At 43.8% G+C, this 23,873-nt stretch overlaps 1 protein-coding gene and 1 non-coding gene across 2 annotated transcripts; both read right to left on the bottom strand.

Moving 5' to 3' along the window:
* Nucleotides 1–9,701: 9,701 nt before the first annotated feature.
* Nucleotides 9,702–21,134, bottom strand: EIF4G2 (eukaryotic translation initiation factor 4 gamma 2). The gene is made up of 23 exons (XM_036383695.2): nucleotides 20,988–21,134; nucleotides 20,707–20,745; nucleotides 19,076–19,140; nucleotides 18,896–18,961; nucleotides 18,348–18,473; nucleotides 17,892–17,994; nucleotides 17,079–17,210; nucleotides 16,919–16,985; nucleotides 16,684–16,835; nucleotides 16,146–16,256; nucleotides 15,529–15,612; nucleotides 15,341–15,439; nucleotides 15,017–15,158; nucleotides 14,766–14,926; nucleotides 14,221–14,334; nucleotides 13,321–13,446; nucleotides 12,979–13,083; nucleotides 12,679–12,894; nucleotides 12,123–12,381; nucleotides 11,703–11,907; nucleotides 11,055–11,266; nucleotides 10,824–10,945; nucleotides 9,702–10,524 (listed from the first exon to the last, which is right to left on the bottom strand). Exons 1-23 carry the CDS (start codon nucleotides 21,132–21,134, stop codon nucleotides 10,459–10,461), a joined length of 2,919 nt encoding a protein of 972 aa, XP_036239588.1. The 3' UTR covers nucleotides 9,702–10,458.
* On the bottom strand, nucleotides 14,012–14,179 carry LOC118687968 (small nucleolar RNA SNORD97). Its single transcript, XR_004980419.1, has one exon. It is a non-coding gene; the product is annotated as a small nucleolar RNA SNORD97 (small nucleolar RNA).
* Nucleotides 21,135–23,873: the final 2,739 nt, after the last annotated feature.

Raw genomic sequence — 23,873 nt, 5'->3', positions numbered from 1 at the left:
GCTGTACTGAACTTTTGTCTGATCTGCAAGGTTTTTGGAGCATAAATTGTACCTAGATTTAAAAGATGACAAACATTGTTGCTTGATCAGAAATAGAACCACAACCTCTTTCTCCTTCCTCATAAGATCAAGTCCAGTGAAGAAGATCTGTCTTTGGTTTTGAATTATTTAATTTAAATAAAGAAAACTATAAACACATCATTTTGCTATTAGAAAGGTTGAAGTGCTGGCCAAGAGTGTGACTTGAAAACAAATCATGGCCAGAATTGTCTTACAGAATTAAACCTTTATTGCCTAAAAGCTGTCCATCCTTGTTGATCCCCACATTGAAGAGCTGAGGTTTGGCCAGGCATGACTTGATTCAAATCCTGTCCAAATTAGACTGCTATGAAGCTGCTTTGCTTTCACAGGGTACTTTTTGCAGGCAATTAATCAATATCTCCTGGAGAGCTTCAGCAGAGGCTGTGGTTGTAGTTGCTCAATCACTGAGGTTGCCAAATAATCACATGCATTTGTTTTGTTTGGGAAAACTTCATGTGATGATTTGTTTAAAAAAACAAACCCAAAACTACCACAAACCAATCACTGGGGGTGGCAGTGGGGGGTGAGTGTGGGATGCACAACCAAAAAGCCATGAAAAACCCTCTCAAAGTCCAGATATTATATGGATTATCTGGAAAAACTTCACTAGATAAACCTGCAGGCTCACAGATGTCCCAGGCCGAGAATGAGAGCTGCTTTAGGTATAGTCCAGTGATTGTGTCTCCCTAGACTTCTGGTCCTGGCCTAATATTTAGCATCCTTCCTCCTGCCTTCCACTGGGGTTTAGTTTAATGCCCAGGTGTGATGATCTCTGCTGTGAACTCCCTGGTCAGCTTGCTCAACTATTCACTGCTACAAATGCAGACATTGCTTCTATTAATAGTTAAGAGGATGCATTTCTGTGTTCTCTTTTTAAGAATTAGTAAATCTGACATGACTCAAGTGAGCCAGTGGTATAACTTTGGGGTACAGGAGAAAAGCTACAGCAGGGCCAGTTATTCCATATTTCCCGAAGCAGAAATCCTTCTGATTTGCATCTCTCTGATGGAGATGGCCATTAGGATCAGCACATGGAATATACTTCCTTGTGGATGCTCTAAGGGTTCATGAGACCAGAAAACAAAGTCAACCTAAAAATCGACAGTGTGAGCAGAATTCAGCTGAGGCTGTGGGCAGAGAAGGGCAGGGGGAGCCATGTCCTGGCTGTGCTTCTTCCTTTCCCTGTCAGCTGCAGTGCCTTGAGAGGCCACGGGTGCTGCTCCAGCCCCTGGTAACAAATGTGCTAAATCCACACCCAGTCCCGGGAATAATGTTCAGGAATTTGTTATTTGGTGATTTTTAAATTTTCATTCTTTAACAAAAGCAGTTGGTAACATTAATCTCACAACTAAAATGGTGCTCTATAATTTCAGATTGACCTGTGAGGTTGAGAGATGTAGAAGGGAATGTTCTTGTCACTTCAGTTAAAGGAATTTACAGCCATGATTAGTGTCAAGTGGAAAAGGATTATTTTGAAAGCAAGCTGGGACTGCACAGAATAATGGAGAGTTATCTTGGAGAACACTCATGTAGAACATGAAAAGAATAAGCTAAAAATCCAGCTGAGAGAATCAGGGGAGGACAAATCTAAATTTAAAGCAAAGCAAGCTTCTTAAATAAAACGTATTGATATATTAATCGAGGGAGTTTTTTCAGATTACAGGGCTTCTTTACCTCCTGTCTGCTTCGCAGGAGTTCATTTTGATTAATGCAGTTGTCCCTGAGCAGCAGAGCATCAAGTTCTGTATTTGGTATTGCCACCTTGTTTGATCCTGATTCTTGTTTTACCTGCTGCTTTCTCTAAGCCTCACCTGCAAGAACAATGAGAACTAACACTCCTCAGTGTTTTAGGAATTTTTGTTTTGTTTCATTGTCTTTGGTTGGGTTTTTTTGTTTGGCTGTTTGCTGTTGTAAGTGTTCAACCTTTGTGGCTGCAATGAAAACCTGGATGTCTGAAGGGAAGTGCCCCAGGGATACAAAGCTGGATAAGCAATGAAAAACAACCCAGAATTTACTATGTGTCAAGATTCCTAATTCAAACATTCTGGACTTAGGTTTTGGTGGACTCATCTCACATCCTTGAATGGTTAGGGTGGGAAATGAGGAGGGAGATAGCACAGGGTGATGTGAGGAGAAGCACGTGTGCATTTATTTTCCTTTGTGCTGCTTCTAAATTCCATAATTGTCTCCCCTGGGCTCAGAGAGAGCTGTCTCAGCAATTCAGAGCTGCAGCAGCTGAAGAGGCTGTAGGGAAATGGGGCTGACACCACCCTTCAACAGCACAAAGAAGAGAAGGGGAAGGAATGTGGGTTAGAGGTGCAGAAATCCAGTGTTTTAGAGAAACTCCTGAAGTCTCCAGAAGCAGAAAAATCAAGAAGGAAAAACAAAAAGACAAAATAATTCTGTAAATAATTATTACCAATTTGATAAAATGTGCATTTAAAAGGCAGTATCAGAAAAAAAAAAAAAAAAGGAATTTCAGAGACCTTGAGAGACATTATGGCCAAGATTTTCATTATGTTTATTGCTGGATTTGTTTTTTCCCATGGAGCTGTACATATTTCCTGCCCCTGATCCTACAGGTTATATATCTAAATTTGCAATTCTAATTAAATGGGTTGCTGTAAGACTGTGTAGAGAAAATTACTATGTTGATTTCCAAATTGCATCAATCTCATGCTGTCGTCAGAAAAGATGGAAAAAAATAAAAGAAAGTTAGGGCTGGATCAATCACATTCTTAAATTTTCCTCTAGCAACAATGGCACGTTTTATTACAGTGTTATAGGGCCAGGTGATTTAAGTGAATTTTATTTATCTTCAGACATCTCAAAATTAGCAGTCTAGACACCTTGTAGAGAGACACCCATGGCCTGGCATCCCCAGGGGGCAAATCATCCCATCCCAAGGTATTTGTGTAAGGTAGGAGGAATGAGTCACTCTGAGGAGCCTGTTCCTGTCTGCTGCCCCAGGAGTGAGTGGATGTCTAGACACCCAGCATTTGGATAGTTAAGGAAGAGGAATCCCACCCAGCACCCCAGGAGCTCAGATGTTTCCTTTGTTATTCACTTGAATTAGTTTCCAATTTAGATGTAATCTTCCCCTCTCTTTCCTCCCTAGACCAATCCAGTAGGATCAAGTTTACATGAACCTTTATCACACTGAGGAACTGAAAGGGAGATTTCCCAGAGCAGGCATAAATACAACTGGCATCCATCTATCAGCTCCCTGCTTAATTGTGCTTTTAAGGAGTTTTTATTGTTACATTCAGGGGTTTTTCTCCCTAAATTGTGCTTTATGTCTGCCATTTCAGCAAATGCCAACAGCAAGCTTTATTCAGATTGTCAGGCAAAATAAGGATTACTTCTTGTGGAGCTGTGAAAGTGCCTGGCAAACAGCATCTGGGAATTGGGAGCTCCTGGAGGTGCTGGGGTGAGTACACAGAGACAGCACAGTGTTCGTGGTGTTGCAGTGCAGGGAAACTCTTCCTCTGTGGTGCATGTGCTGGGATTCAGAGCACTCAGCCTGAGCCAGGTTCTGTAGGAAGCCCATTCCCATCTTTCCAGGCTCTAGTGTCTAATTTAGCTGTTGGTTCTGTGTCTTACTGTACAGGTAACAGGTGTAGTACCAGGATTCAACTCAGTCTGTAGTGTCTTTTTATGTTCCTTGTTGAAGGATGAAAAACCAAAGCTCATGTGATGTCAGAAGTAACAGGATTACCTGGATTTATATTGTTCAATCCAAGGAGCAGCCTGTTCCTAAAGCAAGAGGGGAAGGAAGAGTTTGAATCAATGACATTTCCCCTCACAAACCAGTTAAAGTGTGTAGAGTCTTTGAGGAGATTATGTAAAATATGAAATGATTCCTGAATTGAGTTGCACTTCATTCCTTCATGAAGATTATTATGGAATTTGCACTGGCAAGAATTCCACGAGGATATAATAGCACATTCTGTATTTATAACTGATGTGTTTTATCAGAGCCATTCCAGCCCTGGACTGCCACAGTCAGCTTTCACCTGTGGCAGGTATGTGCTGGGGTTTTACTGCATTATGGTCCCTACCTGCTGGTAAATCTACTGAGATATTTATCTAATTGAATTTATGAAGGGCCTTTCATCACAGCTAAATACTTCATGGTCTTGCCAATTAAATTACATCAATCCCATAGAAGGGAAACTGTGGGAAATTGGAGGTCACCATGGAAACCTTCATTGGAGCAGGAAATGAAACTGCTGTGTTGATGAAGTGAGTAATCAGTTATGTACAGCCTAAAAGCAGTGCAGTGCACCTACCCTGCCTTTCATGGCTGTGTCGTGCTGGGCCTCTTCCCCACAGCCTGGCTGGGGCTCTCTTGACTTTAAAAGTGTTCTTTGTATGGAACTGAGTGAGCCCTGCCTTTCTGAGCTCGGCTTACAGGGCTGTTTGAGGTTAACATGGCAGCTGAGGCCCAGGCCAGTGCCTGTTTTGTTGTCAATATTGGGAAGAGGGATTAGGACTAATGCTTCTACTGTTACTCAGAAATATTAACAACCTAAGCTTTAAATAATCAAGTAACTGAATGGCATTTCTCCAAGGGGAATAAAAGGAATAAAGATAAATGGGGATATACATAATATGTATGTGTGTATATCTGTACAAATAGAAAAACCCAAGGCTTTAATCCTTGCCCTGCTTTATGGCTCTGGGAAGGAACTGGAAAGGAACACAAAGCTGGCCTGCTGCATGTGCCTGGAGCTTTGTTTGTTACTCTGCTGTGGAGGCAGCTGTCTCTGAAATCTGAAAGGACATGCAATCATTTCTTAAAGGGTTAAACAAAATCCCTGAAGAAAGGCAGATCAAGCCTTCACCTGTCTTTCAGTTTTAACTCTGTGTACTTCCACGTCTCAAATTTCACTTTGTCCTACCAAAAAGAGAAGCATCCATTTTGTAACAGAGCAAACTCTATAAACTCCTCCACACTATCAAACCAGTTAAAGATCCCTTTTCCTTTCACAAAGTTGAATGGTTTTACACAGCTTCTTAGATAATAAAATTCTGGGAATACTTCACACATCAGATTCTTCAAGCACTTCTACTGCTAACATAAACAAAAACTAAATGCAAGATTGACGTTGTTCTAAACTGCAAAATATTTGAAGATAAAAATCCCCTCAGCTGGCCGCTTTCCTCACTCCAGCCATGTATCCATGCCAAGTGTAACTGTTGCCATGGCTGCTTCGTCAACTCATTAAAAATAACAGTTCACTCCTCTCCAACTCCCCTCCCGTAAAGGAAAGGGATGTGGGCTCCCTAAATCAAACCCAGACAAGCCTGTGTGCCTTTACAGCACCATTTAAAAGGCACATTATTCAAGGAATTCCTGCCTGAAGAATCTTGGTCCCTGACCGTCAGAGGGAAAGGCCTGAACCTGTTTGGGAGAATTCTTGGTCTTTTAGAAGTGAAGCTTATTCTGAAATGCCAGGATAGGGGTGGATCCAGGGAGATACTGTAACCAGCTTGTATCTTGCTGGATAACAAATACAGCTATTTCTGAAGTACTGACAAGATTTTTGGGGTATATTTTGTGTTGTATGTAGAACCACCCCGGCATTAAAAAAAACCTAAAAGCCATGTTGATAGAGACTCCTTTAAATTACTGTTACATCTGATGCCTGCAACTGTAGCTGTGCAGCTTTTCCCTTTGCTGTCACAGAGCACAGCTCCCAGCTCAGCTGCTGTTTCTGTTTTGCTTTTCCAGATGCGATGTGTGGAGATAAAATCATCCCAAGCTAGAGCTGTGCCTACAGGACCTTGCCCCCTGAACTGAGCCCGTCCCTGCCTGCTGAACACGAGGACTTGCTGTGTGCTCTGGCTCTCTGGCCAACAGCATTGGAGATAAAAGAGGAGCAGTGATCAATTTACAGGAGATTTATGTGAGGTGAGGGAAAAAGCCACTACCTTGTGGTGTGACACTTTGACCCATTCTGCCACTAGACTCACTCTCTTGTCCCTTTTCATATTCATTCAAATCATTTGATGTAGGAGATGCACCATGGCTATTTATCAGCTCCCAAGTATGGACCTCATCCCAAATTTAGGGGAATCCTTGTGACATCAGTGGTGCCACATAGCCAAGCCCTTGCACACCCCCCACACCAGGACAAGGCTGGAGCTGAGCAGCATTTGAAGCAAACACTGTGGCAACCACAGTTGATAAATGGGGGTTTCTCAGGTACCTGTGAGCACAAGCCCACCACCCTTCACGCTGCTGTACCAGCTCCCTGGGAATTCACTTTTGAGAATAAGCATGAATTAGCAAGAGAATCTTTTTTAATCAGTCTCTGCAGCTGCTTGCCTGGGTTGCAACATAAGCCATGATAATTCATGGTTCAGATGTGTTCTAAATTTGTACAGTTCAGGAGTGCACTGAAATGATCAAATTGTTTGGATTTACACACTGCTCTGGGGAAAAAGGGAAAAAGCACTCCAAGTCCAAACAGCATTCAGAGGAAAGCTTCCATCTGCTCAAAAAGCAGGTCAGATAAGCCACTCTAAAAATTTTGTTCTGGACCCAGCCTCTACCTTTTCCCATACACCATAAGGCTTCTTCCTGCACTGTTCCCCAAGAAACAGAATTGCATGGGAGTCATGAAGGTGTTTTGACTTTTAGGACCTGATCAGGTGACTTGGAACAGCCCTCCCAGGGGGAGAGGCTGAAGTTGGGGTTGTTGAGCTTGTGTAAGGTTCTGCTACAAGAGAGCTGGAGAGGGACTTCTGACAAGGGCAGGTATTGACAGGACAAGGGGGAATGGCTTCTAAAAGAGTTTAGGTGAGGTAAAAGGAAGAAATTCTGTACTATGAAGGTGGTGGACACTGAACAGGCTCCCAGACAACCTGTGGCTTCCCCATCCCTATAACTGTTCAAGGCCAGACTCAATGAAACTTTGAGCAAGCTGGTCTCTTTGGGAGGTGTCTCTGCACATCACAGAGGAGCTAGAATAGATGATTTTCCAGGATTCAATTCCTGGAATTTTCAGATTTCGTACACCTAAGCACCACTGCAGCTTGGACAGATGGCGGCATACTGCTATGACCAGTGACAAGGCAGCAGCTGTCCAACCACAGTGTGACACTCTCTAGGAGCGGGTGAGAATTCACCATGACAGGTCCTTCTCAAAATCCATCCCACCCCTGACAGGGTGAGCGTTCCTGAATAGCAACTGCAACCTAATTCAGAATTTCAGAGTATCAACTGAGTTGCTATAAGTGGTAGGAAATATGTGTAAAATGCAGTTTCTCCCAATGCTCCTAGCAGTATAATTATACCCAACCCTTAACAAAAATAATATTAATAGAAGCCATTATAATTAGTTACAGTGGTTTAATTTTGACTGTGACTTTACCATGTAGAATTAAGCACTCTGTTTACATTTTAAGTACAATGCCACTCATAGTTAACAGGAACACAGAAGTGAGACCAACCAACAGCCATCCCTGTTCCAGATTAGCCACAAGTTTTGCACTTGAGCACTTAAAAACTTCAGCAGCAGTAAAGATTGTGAAGATGCTACCACCTCTCCTCATCTATAGAGAGACCATTTTGATGTGCACACTGCAGTAAGCACCATTTTTACACCAGTCTGAAGAACCCAGAGCTGTTCACACTGCCTGAGGATTCTCCAAGTTATGTGATGGTAATTCCACCTTTTTGTGGCATTTTCTACTGTTTATGTTCTATTCTGCATTTTTAGTTGTTCTTTCTATAGTTTTCTCTACCAGAGTTCCTAACTCAGTGGTCAGTTAGAAACAAGCCAAGCAGCAAAGCCTCCATGCACAGGTACATAAGGCTGTAGTAAGGACATGTCAGACTGGGCAAGAATACAAGGCTTAGTTACTGTGGCAAGGAGCCCAGAGCTGCCAGCTCAGCCTTCTCCAAAATGTGGCAGAAAAGCTTAGCTGCAGATTCTCGATCTATTCCCAAGTTTTTACTTGCACATCCTTCTACCTTCTCCTCTCACCTCTGATATAACCTGAGCTGGAAACCACTCTTTCCTGCCTTGCAGTTCCTCTCCCATCTTTCCTCTGCAGGGCACAGGAGCAAAGTGCATCACATGATTCACATAGAGATAACCATGTACACAGGAAGTATTATAGCACCATACACCACTAAACCAACCAGCAGTAACAGCAGAGTTCAAGGAGAAACCGACAAACTTGGAAAAACACAACACTCTTAGTGAAACAATGGTAAATTTCACTTCACAGCACCTTGTTACACTTTAAAAAGCAATTCTAGAACAGAATTTAAAAATAGTTAGGATTAAATGAACCCTGTAACTGTACTTGCATTTATCCATCCTGTTAAATGGATACTGAACTGCAGAACCTTAGTGCCTATAGCACACATGCACCTGCTGAGCCTGCAGCCCTGTAGCTCTAGCAATGACTGTGTCACTCCATAGATAGGAAAGACATGAGTTTCAGAGGAACAACTTATCACTAAGTGTTCTGGGAAGCCCTAGGATGTCAGTGCTCACCACTGCCACCCAGGAGTTGCAGCTCCATCCAGCTCTCAACCTCGAGCCACTGAACTGCATTTGAAGCATTCCTGTCTCTGAACCGGACCCCACCCACACCAGTATCCCCTGCTCTCCCTCCAACTGCTGAATACACCCAATTTCTGAAATGCAGGGGTGGTGCCATGAATTTTGCCAGCCGTTCAAGCTCAATGCCCTTTATGTCATTTGGCTTGTAGAGCAGAGTCCCTGATGTTCCTGGGCTCCACACTGCATAGGAGCTCCCAGGGCAGTAGCAGAACTCCCTGATCGACCATGGCTCAGGAACACTCAGGAGGGCAGAGCTGTGACTGGAGCTAGGGAGCCCTTCAAAGCAAACCATGACTTTGCCAGCTGCAGTGTTACAAGGGGCTCCACTGCCTACTCCAACTCTCCCTTCCTCAAAGCAAGCCTAGTTATCAGCTCCAGTCCTTCTCTTGGGCTCCACTTGACTTCCTGTGCTGTGTAACAGTTTACAGGCTACAGCACTCACAGCACTGGCAAAAACGCTCCAGTCCAGGAGCCACTACCCTTTTGCCACTACAAATATATCACCTTTCAAGAATATAAGTCTTGAGTATCAATGAGGACAAAAAAAACTCACTGGGGACAGGTTCTAGGAAGTAAGGTGTTTTGAGTATTTAATAGATGACATTTCAAGCCTGTACAATGCAACATCATTTAACTCTTTTATAGGCATTTTTTTTGCCAATTTGATTTGAGAAACAGGCAGCTAATAGACAGTGCCACTTGATTCAGAAACATGCATGTGGCCTGGGGGGAAGCTCAAAGCATTAACCAAGTCAAAAGCACATACTCACTGATAAAGCATACATTGGACCACAAGGCAAACCCCTACCATCTATCTCTTCAGCAGAATTCCATCATTTCTCCACCTGTCACAACACATCTGTAGTGTATTCCTTGTCTGTGACCTTATTTAGAATTCATCTGCACATCCAGACAAGGAGTCTAAAAATAATTTCAGGATGGTTGCAACCTAAGGCAACTCCCACTGATGTTTCGTTTCTTAAATGAACAAGTCATCAGCCAAACCTTTGCTACTGGGAGACATTCAGAAACAAGTCAAGTATCACAATGTTTATTGATAGATACAAGTATATAAAATCAGGGCATGAACATGTCTTGATAAATTAATAGACTTAATTTCAGTACTGTAAGAGGGACCAATTCAAATTTCTTACCATGTCATGTTTCACACCCACAAAAACCTCTTCCAAAGGGCATTAAACCATCTCTTCAGCCGATCAGTTTTTGTGCAAGTAAACTGTTCCTTTTATAAAAGACTTGTGCACTTGCCCAGGCTCAAGGATATTAAAACCTAGCACATAAAGCCCATTACTAGAGGTAGAAATACAGGCAAATATACTATTACGGCAACAACCATCGATTACAGTTAAGGATTCTCTGTAACAACCAAATGGATAATCAAATATTGCAACAACTCAAGTATTACACTGAGCAAAGTGCATTTCTACAGTATTCAGTGTTGCTATTCAGTTTCTAACTTAAAAACAGCCTATGATAACTGGCAGCAAAGAAGACCCTTGCAACAGACTGCTTCTGCTCGAGAACTTATGATGTAATTATTGCATGCTGCTAATACACTGTTATCTAAACATTGAAGATACTCTAAAATATTTTTATTGTAGACTATTAAGACATACTACAAAAACCTTTTGCAGAGAATATCCTACTGACATACTTCTGCTTTAAATATTGTGAAACATTACAGCGGAATGAATTTTCGCAGTGGTTAGGTCAAATGCAGTTACATCATAGCAACAGTATGTTTGCACAATTTAAGGCTTTGGCTGGTTCTTTAGTCAGCTTCTTCTTCAGATTCTTCTTCTTCAGCAGTTTCCAGCCAGGTTAACCACTGGTTTACCTGCAGTTACACAAAACTGGTTTAAGGGAGCAGGAATTGTTTCCCCATTAGGTTTTTCCACAAAACACTCATCTTCCCCTTCCCCAATCTCATTTTAAAAGAACTTTCATCCATATTAGCACTACACATAGGCCTCCAGTCAATAGGAGAGATTTAGGTAATCTTGCTCCTAGTGGAATATTCCAGGAAGATTCTAGATATTTACAAGTCTTACACGCTTCAGCAGTCTTCTCAAACACTCCAGTGCAGCAGAAATAACAAAAAAACCCAAGTCTCTTTTCTAATGTTAAGAGATTTACCTGGAATAAAGCTTTGCCTTTCCCTGGAAACTCTTGAGTAATGTCTTCTTTCCATGCCAAGAAGGCTTCTTCTTCAATGATCTCCATGTCATAGAAATGAACAAAGAAGCGCAGTAACATGCCTATAAAAGTCAATTTAAACTTGGTTAGCTTTATAACCTTCTCAACCACTTGCTGAATTTTAAGAAATGTAGGGACAAGCCAATTCAAATGAGACCTCAATATACTTACCTTTTGGAAAATTGTTGTTGTAGCAGTGCACCTGGAGTGCATATAAAGCACTCACTTGCAGATCAACATGGTCGTGGAGGAACTTCTGCATCACTGGCTTGAAGGAAAGAAGCAGCTGCTTTTCCTGCTCAAGCTGCTCTTTGGATGGAGCAGATGAAGAATCCGATTCGTCACTGGGTGGGTTTACTTCACTAGAAATATACTGCAAGAAACTGGACAGAAGAAAAGCCAAACTAAGTTCTATAAACTAAGAGATCAAAGCATTTGACATATATAAAGTTCAGATTTCACTGCAACTATCCTGCTTCCACCTGCAGTCAGGAGCAAGCATAGGGACTTGTACTATGGTTGAGAGTGCACCAGAAAAATCCTTGTTCTGCTTTTGTTACAGCTCTACATTTTAGAAAAGCACATAGATCTAGACTTCCTGCCCAAGAAACCACTTCACATACTGATGCAAGCCTGGAGACTTGCCTTTCTTCTCAAATACAATGGGATTTTACTAGAGAAGGTTCACTCAGAATATTGTCTCCCCACGTACTGCATCTCAGACTTCTGCAGAGCTACATTTGAGCCTTTACAGAATTAGTGCCTTACTGGTAGCTTAACCGAACAAATACCTAAAAATATGTCAGAACAGCATCCCACCTGGTCATCAATATATTCACAAATCCCTTATCTACATGAAGCTTGGGTGAAATGTTATCTTTAATCCACTTATAGATGGCTTGAGGGGATGGATCCGATTTTATTTGCTTTAGCAGTTCCTTCTCCAGTTTCAGAAGGGGGAACAAGAAGCTAAGCCCCTTCCCTTCCAAGATCTCCAGCATGCGGTCCTTGTTCTGGTCAATTTCTGACAAGGAAACAAAGACACGTGTTAAGCGCTTCTCCAGAGCTCTAAGTGATGGTCCATGCTCCAGCCACCCCTTAAGAAACATCATTCCTAACAATAATGACAGCTAATTCCACCAAGAGAGCCCTGCAGGTTATTTTACTCTGGCATAAACTAGAACAACATCTCACTTACTCTAGAATCAGGTAACAGAAGAGCTCTGTGGCAAATCTTACCTGGTAACATTTTCTGCATATTCACTTTGCTTTGTTGGAACAGTTCTGTTAGCCATTCACGGTCTTGTAACTTAGCTAACTGCTGAAGACAGAGCAGGAAGAGAGGGAAATGGGTGCCACTTTCCAGTGGTTGAGCCAGTTCGGAAATGCTCACCAGGTCTGAAATAATGGCACGGGCTGCAAACTGTGCTAAGTAGGATTTCACCAATGGGATGTCCACCTCCAGTTTGGGGCACTGGTCCAATACATTCAGGAATGCCTAAGAAACAATAAACACACAAGATGAAATTCCTAAGTAATTCTGTTCCTGTGCAACACAATACTCATCATAAGTATGTTTTCTGTAATCACTTGCAAAGAGGATCCCAGGTTCCAACTGCCTAATTACTGCATGTCTTCCTTTTATTGCTTCTTGTGCCCCTCACAGGTTCACATACTATTTTTACCTCCTCAGATTAGCAGGAGTTAAAAAAAATATTTGCACACTGTCTTTACAGCATCTCAACACCATGAAGAGCCAAGAAACAAGAACTGCAATATTATCAGACCACAATACCTGCATGAAGTTGTCACTGGTGGCTATTCCCTCCTGCTTGAGCAAGCTGATCAAAGTACTTGCTTTCTCTTTGTCCTCATCTGATCTATCTAGGGATTGAAGGATTACTTTGCTCAGCATCTCAGGAATGAAGTGTTTAGGAGCTCTCATTTCTCTCACAGTATTGACAGCATCATTAGCATTTCCATTGTTCAGATACTCAGTCACAACAGCCTCCTGGAGAGGAAAGAAGCACAGTTAAACATTCTTTTTGAAGATCACATCCAAAGCTCTAAGATTCACTATTGCACACTAACTTACAGTTTGCTTAAGTAGCTCTTCCTTGGAAGGAGGTGGTTTCTTGGTGGTCTTTGCAGGCTTCTCTTGTATAAGTGGTGGATTTGTTTTAAGACCAAGTTGAGGCGGCTGAAAAAGAGACCAGAATTTGTTTCTTTGTAGCACATCTACCTTTGCTTATATAAAGTTTTACAATACAAAACATAAAAAGCAGATGGAACTCAAATTAGTTTGGTGTCATACATTCTTTTCCCAAGTCCTGCTCTGTGCAATCAAAGACTTCTCTCTCCCCACATATGAAATTAAGCTTTCCAAGCACAAACAGGAAAGTATAGCCAAAAACATGCAGGAATTTTTTGTATTTACCTGTCCCAAAGGCGGTGTCTGAGTGCGTGGTGGTTGAGCACTGGGAGGAATCATAGTTATCTGGGGCTGAAGCTTTGGCACTTGGTTTTTATTCATCAGGAAAGACTGAGCAGGTCTCAGGCTAATCTGTAAACAGTAAGTAAGTCAAAGAAAAACTCAAACTGTTTCTAGTAATCTGACCAACAATACACAGCCATGGACTCACTCCAACTGATCTCACTGAAGCATGATTTAATTTCTACAATATTAATACTCAAATACAGATAAAGCCACATGTGTTCTGAAATGCTCCCAAAAGCAAATTACTGGCATTTAGTTCAACTACTATAAAAATCTGGAAATGCTCCTTTTAGATGCAGTATGTTAGAGACCCAAGAAGATAATCAGCATGCTTGCCGATGTATTTTACAGCCAAAATGAAACTCTACCAAATTGCTCAGAAATCGGGATACAAGTCTGGTTAACACTCAAAATCACAATGCAGTTGATTCTGCATTTGAAATTTTGCCTATTAGCCAGTTCTAAACAAAAGAAAATTAAAAAAAAATTAACCTGGTCCAGCACTTCAGGGTTTCTAAAGTTCAGGATTTTCTGAAGTTTTAATTAAATGTTTTATCAATAGGATGCATGGGAACTGATGTCAGAGTAGTGTTCTTAGAAGTGTGTGGGAAGGAAAGGACACCCCAAAAAATTGCCCTCATATCTCAGTCTTGCTCATAGGACGCTGGATACCCTAAGGAAAGTGAGGGGGGTAAAAGGTGAAAGAGGAAGGGACAAAGACGGAGGAGAATGAAGAGGAGGAGAAAGAGTTCCAGCATTAGTCCTCATAATAACGCGTCTTGCTATAATCATTGGGCAATATTTAGAATAGGCTGTAAATAATGTAGGCATGTCATGTACCTCATCTGCATTAAGCTGTCCTTTCTTAGAAAACCGAGGTGGCATATCCTTCGACTGTCCTTGTTGCTGGGATAAGAGTCCCTGATTCTGGGTATGGTAGAGTTGGCTTTGCCCCTATTTCAGAAAGGGAGATATAGAGAAAGAAGTGCAGATGATGGAGTGGCGTACATCATTTGGTAAGTAGTACCAGAGGGACCAGAGGAACAAAGATTCTATTTGCCAGGAAGGGAGAAAGAAGGAGCAGGGGTGGTGGGAGAAGAGCATCTATCCCTAAAAACAGGGCCATCTTTTAAATAAAGCACACCGTTCTGACCCACCAAAGCCACATGCACCTTTTCTTGCAGTTAAAAAAAAAAAAGTGTACTTCTTGCATCTTTTTTGTACTATATAAAAAGTGGTTTAGAATTTTTGTATCAGCTGAGCATCAGTTATCAGAATCAAATCTGAATAGGTCTTTTAACATAAGCAGATTTTAATCCATAACATACGCATCTCAGGAAGTGCTTCTAAACAAGCTGAAGTCACCATGCAAACAGCTTCCTTACCTGACTTTTCAGAAAAGATTTGCCTAGGTCTCCAAACTGGGATTGAGCAGAAGGCATGAGGTGACCCCCATGGCCATTGAAGAGTTGGTTTGAACGATGGCGTCCCATGGTGGGTGAGAATCTATCCTGAATAACCCCTGGACCAGTACCAATTCCGCTACCTGGATCAGCAAGGAGACAAATGACAGTTTTAATTCTTGTTCAGCACAGCAGAGCCACAGCCACCCCATCACTCTGTGGTGTCAGGGTACCTGGCATTTGTCCAAACATATCAGCAAGCCCTCCGAGTGGGTCCCTGTCAAGTTTCATCCTGGGTGGCATGAAGGGTCCCTCCAGAAAGAAGTCGCTTCGCATCCCTTGAGACATAGGAGCAGGAATAAAAACTCCCAGATCCTTTAAAACAGGAATTACAATTTTGGTCAGTTTCAAGTAGCAGCCCCAAGAAAGCAAAGCTTTTAGCCCCCAACTACAGAAGTCCATCTGGTTTTAACCCTTAAGCCAACTGTGACACTGTGTGAACTACTCCCAAGTGCAGAGCACCAAGGCAGGCTCTGGACCTTACACACAACACTCACTTTTACTGCATCTTGACGGATTTGATTGATAGTCTTTGGTCCATTGTCAAGAAAAGCTTTGCGAGGAACCCAGTTGTGTTCTCTCAACTCCACAGTATCCTTGGAACAGAACAGGCTATTAGGAAAGGATTCAAGACCATTTTGCAAGAAAAAAAAAAAAGCAGCAGGGAGCCATTTAATCATCATACCTGCAGCAGGAAACGAATCCTTGCTGGCAATTCCTTACTTGACATCAAGGAGCGCATACGGGCAAAGTACTGATCCATTAAGGACTGGGGGAACAAAAGTTACAAGTTAGAATTATTCTATCAGTGCCTTGAGTGTTTTCACTCACGACGTTCAAGGCAGAATAATGCAACAAGCTGCCCTTTCCTGCAATCTCTAGTTCCTTGATGACATAGTCTAAAGAACTAATGCATCAAGACATTTGAATCAGAGATAAGCAACACAGCCAGAATTCTGTTCAGTTTCAAGCTTACATTCCAAACCCTCATGTCTCCAATCATCTAGCTGTGCTAAGAATAGTTCCTCAGCACATCTTCTCAAACAGTGTTTAGAAAAACAACACTCTCACTTAGATTGATTTCATGATGACCCTAACTACATCCCAGGTGAAATGTTTAAAACTGTTTTTCTATCAAGAGAATTAGTCTGGAAGCCATAGTGGGCACTCTTTTCTCTATAAAAAAAAAAAAAATCAAACCTCTGTTTTGTACCTATGAATACTGAATACAGAAGGTTCAGGCAATCAAGTTTTAGCCACATAATTTAATTAGGTTAATGACTGCACTACATAGGCACATACCTTGGCTTTCGCATGATCTAATCTAGGTCCCACTGTCCTCATTATCTGACAGAGGCACTCCAAATCCTCCCCCATATCTTTGAGTTGAACTCTCTTCTTCTTTTCCAAAAGCTGAAAAATTAAAGGGGAAATTTAGGATTTAAAATTTTATAAATGACAATTTATAATAAGCAACAAACTTTGTACACTGACATTTAAAAAAACAATGTTTTGTTCTGAAGGCAAATGGACTTAAAAATTAAAATTAAGATCTGCCAATTCTTAAGTGTGTGTAGTTTCAAGCACCTACAGCACACTTCTGTGTTCATTTCCTTTTGAGACAATTCCTTTTGAGACAATTCAATGGCATTGAACAAAGCTGATTTTACTTCTTAATCACACCAAAAGATAACAGTAGGGGATGAGCAATCGTCAGGAAACATTTTTGTGCCATTTTATGCTCCTGCTCCGAGATTCTCAAAGCAGCATCAATATTTGCATATTTTTTTCTTTTTAAGTTCTGTTTTCCTCCTAGCTTCCTCCCAATCTGAATACTCACTGTTTTGATGCACTTATGAAGGATAGATTCATGAATAAGATCAAGCTTGCCAAGTTCTCCAATGAATTTGATGTTCCCCAGCATCTTGATCTTGGCAATGGCTCTCTGTTCCTCCTCCTCAGGGAGGAGGGGACCATCATGCTTATCATAGACTGGAAAACAAAGAAGCCCGTTTTACACGGCTGTGGGAAAGGATGACAAATAGATTCTGTATTAAAGTGGTTTTAAAACTTACTATCAACATTTCTGGTTCGGTTTTCAAATTCATCTTGAAGTTTAGATATTAGGAGGCGTCTGAATGTCTACAAAGAGAGAACAAAGAAAACAATTAAGCTAATCAGGGCAGCTACAAAAGCACCCAAAATTTACCATTGCAGATTAAGAGATGCACTCACTGTGCTTTGCTTCTGTCCTGGATGACTCTCTGCTGATGGGCCATCAAAGTTGGGTGCATCTTCTGCCAGTCGCAGACATAGTTGAGCGTACAGCGAGCTATACTTGGGCTCTTCAAGGGCTTTGTCTACGATCTACAGAGAGCCAGGTTGAGTAAGGCAGCAAGCAGCAGGAGGGTGCAAATGTTATTAGGAGACTGAGTTACAAGACACAGAATGGATTATTACCACCCTCATCTAGAACATCCTGTTTCCTGCTTAATCAAGCACAGAAGCATTGTAGTCCAACACCAGTCTCCATGCTGAAGCAAAGGACAAAAGCCACTGCTTGCTACTGAAGAGGCTCTGTAATCCTTGGCCACAAAACTCAAGTTTATTATGCCAACACCGACATTAATATCACCAATCTGATCTTGTTTAAAGAAAGTGATGTAATAGTTGCATCAGTGTCCCCAGAGATCACCAGTGGTTGCCTTCCCAAAACCAAGTGGCTTGCTCCTCAGGAAAGAGGAAGAAGGGGAGGCCAATCAAGTAAGATGGCTAACTCACACCTCAGTTTATTTTAAAAAATAATCACAGAAGCCCCATGACGTTTAGTCATTGGGGAGACTTCTAAATGAGAAACTCAAACCATTAAACCTACTTCCTCCCCAGTAGATCCTTTTTTATACAGAAAGCAGGGGTGGGACATGGTGTTTGATAATCCAAGTACACAAAAGCATTATTCATGCTACTACTGTATCCCATCAAACCAACCAACCCCCGGCTTTTCAGCATGCAAGAGAACTGTAGTTAGAAGAAATGCAACCAGCTTACCAGCAGTATGACCCCTTTTAGGATGAGCTTAGATTCTACACCCACATTGAGGAGCTCAAGGCATAGCTTGTCGAACTTTTCAGGAGTAAGCTTATTTAGTATGCTAAAGAGGAAAAAAAAAAAAAAAAACAACAAACCCAAATCAGAATATACAGATACTCTAAGCATGCTACGAGTCACTTTAGACTCAGCTTATTTTTTTTGAAAAGTGCAATTTTCCATTCAACTCTATTTTTTGAGATCTTCAGATTCAGTGAAGTACCATTGAAAATACTAATCTGCTTACAATAATTACTTTAAGTGTTTTCTGCTACTAGATTACCAGGCTGGTTCCTTGCTAAAGGACACACCTCCCCCAAACTCAAGGCCTGCATCTTCTTTTCCTCCAGCCTATTTCTTAGGTACACACTGCTAATGAAAACAGTAAGGAAAGAAGTAACTTTGTGAGGAACTTACCCTCTTACTTTCCTGAAGATTGCATCATGTCGTTCTTTGTCGTTTGCGGAGTCGTCATCTCGTCTAGTGCTTCGTGAAGGAATCCATTTCTGAGCGTTTTGCCCTGGGGTTTTCCCCAGGAACTCGCTGCGAAATTTTGAAGAATATGGTTGTTAAAACAGAAACAAGTGATTTAAAGAACTGCCCTTTAAACCCTTCAGTGATGCCTTACTCAAAGCAATTCCATTACTTGCTTTGTTAAGAGCACACAGTTACCCCTATCAACACTGCAACATCTGCTGCATAGGAAAATACTCAACAACAATGCCTGGCACCCAAAAATACTCTCCACACTTTTTAAGTTAAATACATAACAACCCCATGCCCATGCACTGCCTATCAACCATGAGGTACACTTTAAAGGGCACAGACTGGAAAACACTTAAAGCTCTTTAACTCAGTAGGTATTTCTGATACAACTTTAAAGCTAGCCCATTCTCAGTTCTGTATTCATTATCAAGCATGCTCTGACTTTGAAGTCATGCAAGTCAAAGAGCAAGATGACATACCTGTTGCTGGCAGTCTTGGGATAGTGCTGAGGTGCACCCCTACCACCTCCTCCGCCTGAAGAAGCACTGTTAAAAACAACCATAGAAACCTGGGTAAGTCCAAACATCTCCGTTTTGGTATAAACATTACACTAATTTAAGATGCCCTCCAAGGAGATTTTCCAAACAAACAAAGGGTACCTGAAACGAGAAGCACCCCCTTCTGCAATCGCACTCTCCACTTTGGCGGCTTGACAACGAAGAATCTTCAAAAGAATAAAATTAAATTGACGGGGTAGGGAAAAACAAAACCTAGAAAGACAAACCAAGCATTCATATTATACTTGTTTACTATCAGCCATAGCATTTAACTTTAAAAAGTACAAACGTTTGCCCGACAATGAGAACCCTCCAACAGTGAACTTTACCAAAATTAAGAAAACTTCCATTCATGCAATACTTTGGGACAGTCACAGAAAGGCCAATTTCATCATTATAGCCATGTTTCCCAGCGAGGGTGAGGGCAAAGAGACAAGGGAACCATAGACTGAGCAAAAACCCTCAAGTTTATCCAAAAGGCAAGAGTACCCGCAGGAAAGAACGCAAGTATTTTTTTCTTTTAAATAGCACAGTGAGTCCTTTACTGACGTGATTTAGAAACTATGACTTATAATGGTACAAAAAAGCAGCCGAATTCTGAAAAGCATCAGACAACAAAACGCAGGCTTAATGCGGTAAAAGGCGTGTATCCTGCGTCCAAATAGCGTACTAAGCCACCAAATACCGAAAAAAATGCACCGCCCACCCACCACCTCAACTTTCAGCTTGCATAAAGAACCTCACTGCATGGCTCACGTAGCGGAACGGCTGGCACGGGGACAGAAACGCCCAAGGGAGGGAAGCCTGGGAGTGTCCCGGATGCGCCCGCAGCCCTCTCGGAGCCGAGCGCGGCGAGTGCCCCCCGCCCGCCCGGCGCGGGCACGCGGAGCGGCCACAACATGGCGGCAGCAGCGGCGGCGAACAAAAGGCTCGGCCGCGGAGGGCGCCCCCAGCAGGCGCCGCGCGGCGCCACCGCCCCCCCGCCCCGCCCGGCGGGCGCCGCCCGCTGCCCGCGCCCGCCCGGCTCTTTGTTCTCCGCCAGGGCGCCGGGCGGGACCCGCTCCCCCGCACCACGGCGGCCGCCCCGGGAGACACGAGGGGGAAGCAGGCGGTATCGCCCCGCACCGCGGCGCCCGAGCCCCCGAACAGGAAACATGGGCGAGGCGGCTGACGCGGCGCTTCGGCAGCCCGCTCTCCACTCGCGCGAAGAAAAGCCAGTGAACAATAGTAAAAATAAAAAAAAAAAATTAGAAAATCCTCTCGTCACCTCCCCACCAGCAATGTGGATCCTCAGACCGCAGCCCGCTATGTGTGCCGCGGCTTCCCCCTCCCAGGGAAATCTGGGGGGCAGTGCGGGCGCCCGCAGACCGCGGCCAGACCACCATCCCGCAGCCGAGCCGAGGCCACTAAAGGCACGGCCCGTACGGACAGGCACCGCCCGGTCCCGTCTCCCCGCTCTAAGCTGAAACGCTTCCGCTCAGCCTCCCCTCCGCGCCCGGCGGGAGCCGCCGAGCTCCTCCCCCCCTCTGCTCAGCGGCGGCGGAGCTCGCAAAGCCGGCAGCGAGAGCGACCGCCGGCCCGGGCCGCCATTTTGTGCGGGAGAAATAGACAAGCAACTGACAAGAAAATGGCGGCCGCTCTGGGCAGCCGCCATTTTAGGCTACAGCTGCAGCAGTACCCGCTCGCTCCCGGCCCCAGATCCGCGATTCTCCCGCCACTCCCGCATTTCTCACCTTCCCTAAGGCCTTGTCAGCTTCCCCGGGTCCCGGCGGCTACCAAGGGCAGGGGAAAAGGCAAGAGAAGGGGGGGGAGGGGAAGGGAGCCGGGGACCGGGGCTGGGGAGGGGAAGGGGGGAGCGCGCGGGACAGGGCGAGTCTCCGAGTCACCACAACAGCAGCAGCAGCACCGACCCGACGCCTCCCCCTGCCACCTCCATAGAGCGCCGACCGCCGCCGCCGCGTCTCGGGCGCTCCCCGGCAGCCCCACTAACTTTATCACCCTTCACGCAACCTACCCCACCTCCCGCCGGCACCCGCCAATCGCCGCCGACCGCTCCACCCGTCCTGCCAATCACATCCAAGGAAGGGGGCGGTGCCAAGGCTGGGGTGGGCGGCGGAGGGAGGAGGTTTGGTTGCGCCGTGCCGCCGCCGCAGTGCAGCATCGGTATTCACGAATGCTGCTACGTCAGGGGCTGCCGGTGCCGCCGCGCAGAGCACTGGGGCCTGCGTAAGTGGCGCAGCCGCTGCATGGCGGCCGCTTGGCCACCGCGTCCCCGCGCCGTTTGCTGCCGAGCTGCAGCCCTCACAGAGCTCCAGTGCTAGAGGCTTGCCGTGCGAGCTTCAGACGTTTTCACAGAAGGGTACTTTAATCTATGTATGCTAATATATATGTTCGTAAGGTTTCTGTTGGGATTTTAAAAAATTTATTTAATAAATTTACTTAAGCCCCCTCCGTCAGCCCACATTTCGGATTTGGCTGAGGTAAAAAAACGAGCCGATAGCCCACGGTAGCCCTGGGTTTGCAGTCAGACCCGGAGGAGGAGGTTTGCTATCTGAGCTGCAGGAGCTTGTCTGTACGGATCCAGTTTCAGGTTTGCTTTTGGGGTTTGGAAACTATTTCCCTGCATGTACTTTTGGCCGTGAACCGGCCTGTCCGGGGCTGCAGGCCCCCCTCAGACAACCGGGGCTCGGGGGAAACGTTTGTGTTTGTCGTGGTAAGCACTCAGGTCGTGGAGTGTTCCTGCTCAGTTAAACAAAACAAAGATGGCCAGGCTTCCAGCTGGAGGTGGAAGTTTGAGTCATGGAGCCTTCCAGAGACTCAGCCGTGAGGGGTTTCTTCCTTTAACAGCCCGGCCTCCATCCCTGGTGGTGGCTAAGGTGGCTGCCACCCTGGCTTCCCAAAGGTCTAAGTGTAGTTGCCCTGGGTGGGGCAGGGCAGAAAAGAAGGGCTCTGGAGAGGTGAGGAGAAGCCCCACAAACACCCACATCTGCTTTGTTCTCACAGCCGCCTTCCGCTTTCGGTTTGTGTGACTCACGGTTCAGATGACTGGGGGAAAGTGATCCATGTAGTAACTCCTGGAACGTGCAGATGGCAAGTCCAAACACATGATCCTGCAGAACTTCCAGCTTCTTTCCAAAGCCAACCTCATTCCTAATGCTTTCAACATATGTAAGGCTTAAAGGGGGCTGTCATGTGGGAGTTCTTACATTACGTCTTATCTGGGATGAAGCTTCTTCAAGGTAGGTTGCCCCATATCATAGCTGTAAGCATTAAGCACAATTTGCTCACTGGATTGTGTTATGGGAAATCTCAAACTACCTGAAAGTAACTTTTGAGCTCATTTGTGTTGAATAAAGGTGACACAAATGTGACAGATACTTATCATACCAGAATTTATGTATAATGACACTTTCCCACATGAACTATGAGCACACTACTGCAAGAGCTTGGATTTAACAAGTAAATCTGCAAGAACAGAACTGTGCAGAATGCCATTGAAATCCATGGAATCCAGCTTGAAAGGAGGCAACAATGGGCACAGAGGAAACAGCAAAGTCAACAAGATTTAAACCAATGTTAGAACCAGTGAAGGTTATTGAACATTTTCAGAGTGAAAACTAATCAAAAATTACTTGCAAATCTTAGAAGAGAAAGCAGGGATTTTGTTTTTGGTGGGCTGGCAGAATATTCTCAGTTTCCAGCATAAGCATTTCAACACTGTTAAACTGTAAATGAAAACTAAGAATTTATATATATTTGGGGGGAAGGGCAGAGGACAGATTGGGAAACCTGCAAAACATAGTAGGTACATAGTGACAAAGTGTCACATTTCATTGTTTATTTTAAAGCATACTTTAAAATACTTATTACCATAACAACAGAAAATCCCCCAACATTTGGTCAGTAAGAGAATAGCAATGTTTTCTTAAAGCTGTGGTTGTTTTTTTAGGATTGAATGCTGAAGGATTCAGCAGGATATATGGTGTTCCATAGCTCACACTGGCTTCAGCAGGTGGGAACCAAAGAAGTTTCTGTGCTTGGCTACTCATAGCATCCCTTCACATGTGCCACACTTTGTCAGCCTCAGAGACCTGCTGCACAAGTACAATTGATGAGGGCAGTGAACCATAATGAGAGAACAAAAAAATTGTGAAATGCCTTCTATTTTCTATATCTCACCCTCTCCTTAAATTCCTTTGCTTGGTACGGAAGGCACCATTATTCATGTCTGAGAATGTAGCAGCCCAATTGTTTGTTTGGTAAAAAATTTCCCTAAGGAATCTTTTGTTCAGTCTGTCCTCTTGACTTTACCTACAAAAACCCCACAGCCCCTGTCCCCCTAACAAGAAGAAGAAACAAACAAGCAAAAAACCAACAAAAACCAACCAACCAAACAAAACAACCAAAAAACCAAAAAGTAATTTTATGGCTAGCATAAAGTAATTTTATGGCTTTGCAGTACCACCTTGCATCCATCCTTTGTGATTTGTCCAAATTCTACCTCCCCGTTGTATTTTCCTCTTTTCTCTCCTCCACTTGCACTGGACACCAGTGATGCTATAATTCAAATCAGGTGGTTTCCAATTGGCATAGTGGTAGTTCTGGATTTGTTCCTGCAAGTCTGAGCTTGCAGAATCGATGCATAATTCCAGCCTGAGTGCACTGCCACTGGTTATTTTGAGAAGAGATGTCTGTCAAGTGTCCTGAGGAACCCTCTGCGTTGCAGGCTGTGTGGCACAGGAGCAGGAGCTGCTGCACAGATGCAGCATCTGGCTGAGAGGAAGAGAGCTGCCCCTTGCTGCACATATGGGAGAGCTCAGAAGCTGGGCAGCCTCCTATGAGAAGAGCCCACAAAATGTGGGAAAGGGGAAAGGAGCTTTGCCTTGCTGTTGCTGAGCTG

This window comes from Molothrus ater, chromosome 6 (assembly GCF_012460135.2).
Source record: "Molothrus ater isolate BHLD 08-10-18 breed brown headed cowbird chromosome 6, BPBGC_Mater_1.1, whole genome shotgun sequence".
Lineage (NCBI taxonomy): Eukaryota > Metazoa > Chordata > Aves > Passeriformes > Icteridae > Molothrus > Molothrus ater.
This window is presented reverse-complemented; position numbering and strand designations above follow the sequence as displayed.